This window comes from Opisthocomus hoazin, chromosome 5, assembly GCF_030867145.1.
Source record: "Opisthocomus hoazin isolate bOpiHoa1 chromosome 5, bOpiHoa1.hap1, whole genome shotgun sequence".
NCBI classification, from domain to species: Eukaryota; Metazoa; Chordata; class Aves; order Opisthocomiformes; family Opisthocomidae; genus Opisthocomus; species Opisthocomus hoazin.
This window is the reverse complement of record NC_134418.1, coordinates 12,469,722-12,478,624: the sequence shown is the minus strand read 5'-3', so window position 1 is coordinate 12,478,624 and position 8,903 is coordinate 12,469,722. Positions and strand designations below refer to the sequence as shown.

Genomic DNA, 8,903 nt, shown 5'->3' with positions numbered 1-8,903 from the left:
TTCTTTTCTTTTCTTTTTTCTTTAAATCTAAGACAAAGATTTATGGCATTTTTGGGAGTTACCTGTGTGATCTCCTTTCCTGACAGGTGCAGAGGGAGAATTTCTGGTCTCTTTCATGTTCGTCTTTTCAGCTTTTGCAACGACATAACTGAAAGAACCTTCCATACCATCGCACTGCTGTGTTAACAGTGTAAATGAAAAATGGTAAAAGAGAGGCTTTAGTTTTTCACAGAATCTGCCAGCATCACCCTAATGTGGTCACTTGTTCAGCCATGTGGGGCTTTAAAAGTGTGAGTCAAAGTGAAGTCAGTAACCAAACAGCATCCTTCCCCCTGTTACTGGCCGAGGGGGACAGTGTGAATGCCCAGAGGGCAACTGTAGCTCCTCCAGGCGCTATGAAATGAGAGGGCAAAAAAAGACAGGGCAAGTAATCCCTGAGATGGAGGGGGGGGAACCTTCCCAGGGGCACAGTCCCTAGCTTTTCGACAGGTTCCAGGAGCGCTGGATGCAGCCGATGGGCTGAGGGTGTGCCTGAGCACAGCGCAGGGATGAAACTGCCAGCAACTCGTCGCCAGGTCTGATCCTTCCTGAGCTGCGCATTAGCGGAAAGTTGGCCTTCCTGTCGCTCGTCGCCCGCGGTCGGGGAGTGGATCAGACCGACTCCGCGATCCCCGGCTGAGCCCGTGCCTCGCAGCCGCTCGTCTGCGCATGAGTCGCTGCGGGAGGCTCCGCGGCTGGAGTATTTCAGGGGCCGGGCACCGGGGGAAGATGCTCAGTGCCTGAAGGAGGCCGTGCGCACGGCGGAGGGGGAGCCGCGGCGGGACGCGGAGCAGGCGCCGGCGCGGGGGGGGACCGCGCACCGCGGCCCGAAGCCAGCGCGGAGCCGCCGTCGGGGCAGCGCCCGCTTCAGCACCGCGGACAGCGCGCAGCCAGCACCGCGCCCGCGGCTCCGGATCCCCCGGCTCCCCGCTCCCGGCTCCCCGCTGCCCCGGCTCCGGATCCCCCGGCTCCCCGCTCCCGGCTCCCCGCTATCCCGGCTCCGGATCCCCCGGCTCTCCGCTACCGGCTCCCCGCTGCCCCGGCTCCGGATCCCCCGGCTCCCCGCTCCCCGCTGCCCCGGCTCTCCGCTTCCCTGGTCCCCGCTCCCCCAGCCCCCCCCTAGCCCCAGGTCCGGTCCCCGGGTGCCCCGGTGCCCCTACCCTCGGCTCCGTCCCCACTCCTCCCGGATCCCGCTCCCGGCACCCCTAACCGGAAAGCCCGGCGCCCGCTCCCCCGCGGGTCCTCTTCCCTCCGCCCCGGCCGGCCGCCCAGCCCCGTTCCCCTTGCACCTCTCTCTACTCCTTCGGTTCTGCTCGCCGCCCCTGCTCCTCTCCCCGCACCCCGCCGCCCCCGGCTCTGCCCCTCGGTCCCCCGGCCCCTGCCGCCGGCAACATGCGCGGGCGGCCGCGGGTGGCAGCAGGCGAGGCTGCGGAGCCGGCTCGGGTGCCCCCTTCCTCCCGCCCTCGCCCGCTCCAGGCGACCCGCTGAGAGATGGACTTGGCAGGCGCGCTGCTGGCGTTGCTCCTGGTGCTGGTGCTGGTCGTCTCCCTGCTCTCCAACCTCCTGGTGCTGCTATGCTTCGTCTACAGTACGGAGATCCGAAAGCAGGTCGCCGGGGTATTCCTGGTGAACTTGTCCTTTTGCAACCTGCTCCTCACCGTCCTGAACATGCCTTTTACCCTGCTGGGGATCCTGAGGAACCAGCAACCCCTCGGGGGCTGCGTCTGCAAAGCGGTGGGTTTCCTGGAAACTTTCCTGACTTCCAACACGATGCTGAGCATGGCAGCACTCAGCATCGACAAATGGATTGCTGTGGTGTTCCCCTTAAGCTATACCAGCAAGATGAGGTATAAGGACGCTGTGATACTGATGGGCTACTCGTGGCTCCACTCCCTCACATTCCCCTTGGTATCATTGTTTTACTCATGGGTAGATTACAGCAGCGTTTATGCCTCTTGCACCTTGCACCTGAAGGAAGAGACGGAGCGGAGAAGGTTTACCGTGTTCACCATCATCTTTCACTCCACCAGTTTCATGCTGTCGCTGGTGATCCTGTGTTTCACCTATTTAAAGGTGTTGAAAGTTGCCCGGTTCCACTGCAAGCGGATAGACATTATTACCATGCAGACTCTGGTTTTGTTGGTGGATATCCACCCCAGGTAATGCGCGTGTGTTCGTGTTCACAGCCCCGGGGCAATAGTGGTAGGTACCCCGGGGGGAGAGGATCCTCTGCCTCCCTGGCACCCTTTCCTGCTCTCCTGCCTGCCCCAGCCACATGGGGAACACTTCTGCCTCTAGCTTCAGATGCTGCTTGTAGTGCCAGAAGACAGTGGCCTGCCCATTTGTAGCTGCTGTGTTTAAATGCTAGTCTAGCTCACCGGGTGCTCTCACTTGCCCAAGCCCCCTTTAACAGGGAGCTGCTGCTTTGGGGAGTGTGAGTGTCATCAGGCTCGGCGGGGCCTGGGCTGCCCTCCCCTTCCCAGGACCTGCCCTCCCCTCCCTGGGACATGCCCTCCTTTCCTCACCCCAGGGCAGGGGGTCTGCGACCGGGTGGGAGTCCTTTCCCTCTCCCCCAGGCTCACATCTCGCCTCCTCACTTCTTGCCTTAACCCACCTTTTCCCTTTGCAGTGTGAAGCAGCGCTGCCTTAACGAGCAGAAACGGAGGAGGCAGCGGGCTACCAAGAAAATCAGTATTTTTATAGGGTCATTCGTGATCTGTTTTGGTCCTTACATTATCACCAGGTTAGTACCACCTATTGGGGTGGGGGACTTTTCGGGACCAGTGATGCCCTCTGATGCGCAGGTGCCCAGGGGGGAGAGGACTACAACTGATTTTGGGGTGCCAGAGCCTGATGGAGACCCGGGGCTGACCCTGCCCACACACCCAGCCCACTGGGCGAAGCCTCGGCAGCCTCTGGCTCTCCTCCTCTCACTGCCGCCAGGTCTGGGCCCCTCTGCCAAGAGCAAGAAGCTTTTAGGACAAGTACCAGGAATTAATTACAAATGGTTGGAGATGAAAGCAGTTTAAATGACTCGCTACCCCTTCTTATTGGCACAACCCAAGCAACAGACAGGAAAGCAGACAGCTTACTCTGATTATCTCAGGTCATTGTTTTTTTTTTAAAAGGCAAAAGGGCAAACTTGCTGCTATTGGAAGTTGAGGTGTCAGATTTTAAATTTATCCAGGCTGATAATATGTCAGATAAGCTTTGTGTCTGTAAACATTAATGTCTGTAAATATATTGCTAACAGTGCAGCATGGCTTTGTGATGAGGTGTGAGAGTTATCTCCCAGGAATACCAATAATAGGAAACATCATGCTCCTCCACTGGTCAGAATCATTGGCATCCACTCTGGCAGTGTGCACCTTTTTAAATAGTCATGTATCATTCTCATTCCATACTTGCATAATCTTTATACCACATATGGTTATTATTTTTAAATCTTGCATAAATCATTGAGCTGGAAACCAGTGTAACTGTAGTGAATTGCAGCACCTCAGGATTTAGCCTTTCATCTCTAAACTGAAATGGGCTACATCTTTCACTAGTGATTTTTTAAAGTATCTCCCACTTCACAGTGTGTTCAAGACACCTTGAAGAGAACTGACTTCTGTCAAGGAAGGTGCACTAGTCTGCAAAACCAACCTGGTGAGGGCTTCCTCAAGGTTGCTGCCAAGCTACCGGGGTCTGCAGCCACACCACCTTACAGAAACTGGTCAGCTTTAGCGCGCTGATCTTACACAGTCGCATTTATTAATAGGCCTCTCACGATTACTGTCATTGCCCTTTTCTTACATGGCTAGGGGGACAGATTGAGGCCAGTGCACAAAAATGATGATGCTTTTTAACCTTTAGGATGACATTTCTTTCAGTTCCCATTTATACATCTAAAAGGATTTCCTACTGATTGTCTGGATAACTACTTTTTTTTCTGCAGTTGATAAGATTTATTACAAATATTAACATTACATCACAGAGTTAAAAGGTTAATTGATCACTGTTCAGTACATTCTGAGTCATTTTCTGTTAATTTTTGCCATAATCAGGATATAATTATACTGAGCAAAGTGGCTTTTGCCATCTTCCTTCCCTCTGAACATTATCAAACTCAGCAAATTCCAGCATTGCCACATTTTTCAGAGTGGAGATATTTCCTATAAACTTCTAAAACAAAAGTGGCTTCTTTCTTCAGACCTTGCATTTGGCAAGTGTGAGATGGTGCATTTTCTGTGTGTGACAAACTGGTACCTGATGTGTGCCTAGAGAGAAGACGGAGGGTTTGTTTATATATATGTGTTTGTCAAGGTACAGCTTCTGTCTCAGTCACAAGGACCAAGCTGGTTCAGTGACATCAAAACAGGAAGTATTTGGGAAGGATATCTCCAAGACTCTTTGCCCCAAAGCCAAGACAGTGTCCAGGCAGAACTACATGAAAGGAGGTGGTGAAGGTGAGGTTGGAGGAGTTGCTGCCATGCGCATTTCTCCATTCTTCCCCCATTCTGTGTTGTAGAGGGTTGGCACTGAAGCAATCCCTGTAGAGGCAATGAGAAAGATATTCTCCCTGTTTTCTTGCTCTTTGGCCTGCTGACTCAGGGTGCGTTGTGAGCTCAGTGTTTGCTCCTCATTTCAGAAATGTGAATGAGATTATGATCATTAGCAATATATTCATCTGTTCACTAAGAGCCGACAGATGAATTTCATCCTTTTTGTAACAGCAGCGAAAACAAGAAAATGATACTAAGATGCATTCAGATGGATATTTCTAAGGATGAGTTGATTTGGCCAGGCCCTTTGTCTTATTAAAATCTGTGTAATTTTTCTTCTGTTGGCTTCAGTGCAACTATGTTTGGGCCCATAATACATTAAAGGGAATGCCTAATAATACATCTATTTTCATGACTGTAAGATACCTTATCCTTCTTATTTAGTGTCTTCAAAAAAGTAAATATCAAATGTATATTTCTTGTATTAGGACAGTATACAGGATGGGATAAACCTAAGCAATCATGCAGCAAGTGTCATTTATTGTACATTTATTTATTTCTCACATTTACTGTCTTGCTGTTCTCTCTGTTCTGAATTCGCTGGAATTTTTTCCAAGCAGCTTCAAACAGAAGTCGTCTTGTTTTTAAATGCACTTGCCATAGGAATGATTTCTCTTTTATGCATACAAACGAGGAAACTTTCCTGTCAGAGTCCAACCACTTGTTGCAATGTTCAGTCCTAGTGGTGGTAAGTCAACTTTTCTATGCTGAGGGAATGGAACAGCTTCAAATGTAAATGCCCTGCAAGTTGGGAGCTCTGCACTTTGGAAAGAGGCTGGAAAGTTCTTCAAACCTGGAGAAAGCTTCTGATCTTGCATCTTCAAACACTGATATTTTAGTGTACAGAAAAGGGCTATTTATCTCATGGTACATTTTTTTTTCTTCTGGAATGAATATAGAAAAATAGTATATTCTTGTTCCTGTGAAAGGTTTCACAAATGATGTACAGATAATAAAAACTTCTCATCCTGTTCTTTCCACTTTCCTGGAGAGTTTGCCCACTGCAGATGAGCTGTGTGACAGACATTTGCTGGAATATTCAAAGTTTGCTCTCACTTTCGTGGAAAAAATTGTTAAACTTAGTTGCAGTTTCTCCCCCAGTGATTAATACTCTCATCACAACTGAGGTGCTGAGGCAACTAATCATCTGTGAAGCACAGACCAGGAGACACAGGTCTGGAGACAGCTGACTGGTCATATAATGATGATAAAATTGTTGTCTCCTTGTTTTCTTTGGCCAAACTAGTGGTCAGCCAAATGCACGCAGAAACTTTCACAGGTAAGTAGATGCAAGTGTGCTCCTGAGCATACTATGGGATTGCAGGTGCCACCCAAATCTCTCTGAGATACTGCCGTGTTGTTCTTCATACTACAAAGGTCTAACATGAATCCTTTTCGCATGTGTGATAATTCACAGCAGTGGAGTAATACAGGTTCGCTGTTCTGTACCTGAGGGGGTGAATTCAGTGATCTAGACCTGGTTTCTGGTGCCATTTGAGATGCTGCATAGTATCCAAAACCTCTGCATAGGTTGGCAGACACAACACAGGACCTAGAGGAGACCCACAACTTCCAGGAGCAGCAGCGTGATGCCAGGGGCTTTATGTCTAAACATCTCAAGCATCACCAGACAGCTGTACTTAGGCAACTGAGTTGAGTGAGCCTGGATGCCCCAAGTCACTTGTGTCTATCTGAAGCTTGCCATGGGAGAGGGTAGACAATTATGTCACCAAGATTTTGACAACTGACCAGTGCAACTCTCTAAATTCAGAAAGTGAGCAATAAGCTTCAGTACTTTCTTATCTCTGATGCTTGGGAGCATTAACACTGAAAACACACTTTTTCTCTCTTTCCATAGAGGGAATGATTCTTGTCTCGCAGTGGCCTTGCTAGGAAAGTTCCCTTTGCCTTTAGTGAATCCAAGGAGTAAGTAAGTACAGGGCCCTTCTCCTGCAGGGACCGTGTACTGTAAGAAAATAAGCATTACTTTAATGTTTCATGAAGCATGAGTTGAGCACTGGGCTCAGTGCAAACATAATACTCAAGTGTTTCCATCTCTCTTTAATGTTTAACAGGTTGATAGAGCTCCTTCCTTTTGTTACCATAAATTACTACTGGGGAATTATAAGCAAGTGCCTCACCTACAGTAAGGCTGCATCAGATCCATTCGTTTACTCACTTTTACGTCAACAGTACAAAAAAGTTCTGATCAACATTGTCAATAGGATACTTAAAAGGGACCTGTATCCGTCGTCGGGGTACAACAGCTCTCTCGACACCGAAAATGATTACTGCTTGCACAGAACAAACTAACAACACGAAAAGTATTCCCCTTCGAGTGACACAGGAGTTTGCTGCTTCGGGAAAGCTGCCTTTTTCCTCTCACGCTGACGGTGGTGACAGTGTCTCCAGGGTGTGAAGGCTGCATTAATGTGATGCATTTCATTGTGGACTTTCATGAAAGGCTCTTCCTTGGTCTGCAGCCAAGCACAATACATGGCAAAGCCTTGTCCTTGGGTGAATGGAGTAGGCTTGAGGGGTTTAAGAGAGCCTTTGGAGGCTTTGGAGAAGCTTAGAGAGCTTTTAATGTTTCATGTCTGAAGACTTGGTATGATATGGAGTGTTCCACATCAGATGTGATATTCCAATGTCTTCTGGGACCACAGGAATCCCCAGGTTGGAAGGAGCAGTTCAGAGTCCTCCGTGCTGCGCATGTAACTTGGCAGTCCAGGATCTGCTCTGTTAGTTCTGAACATTACAAATAAGTCTTTTAATTGATCGATTTATTGTATTGGTGCCTCAAGTGAGTGATATGGGTCAGCACTTTGAATCTAAGATTGTTGTTATTATTATTTATTACTAGGCATCATGATTGTAACATAGCCTTTAGGAAGTGGTACATATATTTGATATACCAGTATTCTATTAAGAGTAACCGAAGTCCACATAGCTGAGTTACTAACATTTAGCACTTCAGTGGCATGTGATTGAAATAACTGCAGCAACAGTAACAAAGACATATATGGAATTTAGTTAAATAGCACCGTAGTTCCATCACTGAGCTAGTAAATCCTATTCAAACAAGATTTTATTCAGAAAAAAAAAATCAGTTAGACTGTAGAAATGACAGATACCACTGCGTTTAAGAACTATTACTTCAGAAGCTATCTGTTTTTGAAGAACAGCCTAACAAATATTAATTCTTTTTAAGGGATATATAATGTGTAAAATATTTCATGCATTGACTTTATTTGGTGGATTGTAATAATAGCGTACAATCTTTTCTTTTATAATGATCAATTAATCTGGTGTTTTTAATGGATACCAAGAGATGTTTGAGAGATATTATAACAGACCTGCTGCCAAACGCCCAGACACACAAAGCTGCTGTATTATTATATGTATTTTTGTCTTTTATTTATTTTTAAATCTAAACAGGCTTTGGAAAAATATGGGAATTATTTTTTAACAATATTCCTTTGATTACAGAAGACATGAATCAAAATATTCTATGGTATTCAATAAGCTACTATTTTTTAATTGAGTACGTAAGGGGAAAATCAAAGTAATTCTAAAGTATATTTTAAGAAAAAAATGAAAGAAGACAGTAAAGAACAATTATTTTTTATGTCACAATGGACTTGACCCGATTAAGCATTAAGAAGGCTATTCCTGGTCAGACTAAGCATCAAAGCACGTGATTAGACACATATATAATGTCCTTTGAAGTTAACAGCTCTATTCCCATGCTGAAAATTGAGTACACGCTTAACTGTTTTGTAAGATCAGTGTTGAGCAGTCAGCACATTGAGAGGATTTTTCCCATCATCCACAATTAGGAAGGAGAGTGTCTTACTTCAGTCCTACTGAAGTCAAGGATAGGTGATGCTGTGTAACAAATACAACGTTCTCTTATCTCCTATTTTTAATCTCTGAGGCCTTTCTGATGCTTTCTTTTTTTCCATGCAAGTACCTTAGGCCTCTGTGTTTTGCATCTACAATTCCGCCTGTATTTAAATTGAATGTACTATAATGGTTTCGTCTTCTTAGTAAAGTATTTGTATTCTCTCCATTTTGTGTAAATACAGTATTTCAGGAAAAAAAAAACAACTTGTCTATGGAATCTTTCCAGTTTTACTGTCTTCATGTCTGCCTCCACACACTTCCCCCCTCTGCCCTGCCACTACAAAAACTTGCTGCTCATGCCTTTCATTTCAGCTGCAACATAAGGATGAGATATCTCTGTGCGGGGTGGGAGGGATGCTAAATATTCGGTTATTTTTCAGTCAGTTTTATGCCAGAAAGTTTTGATGGACT

General features: G+C 46.8%; 1 protein-coding gene across 1 annotated transcript; it reads left to right on the top strand.

Annotated features, from left to right (window-relative positions):
- The first annotated feature begins 878 nt into the window (after positions 1-878).
- On the top strand, positions 879-8,903 carry GPR78 (G protein-coupled receptor 78). The gene is made up of 3 exons (XM_009936359.2): positions 879-2,198; positions 2,669-2,782; positions 6,662-8,903. The coding sequence occupies exons 1-3, from the start codon at positions 1,531-1,533 to the stop codon at positions 6,897-6,899; spliced, it is 1,020 nt and encodes a 339-aa protein (XP_009934661.1). The 5' UTR covers positions 879-1,530; the 3' UTR covers positions 6,900-8,903.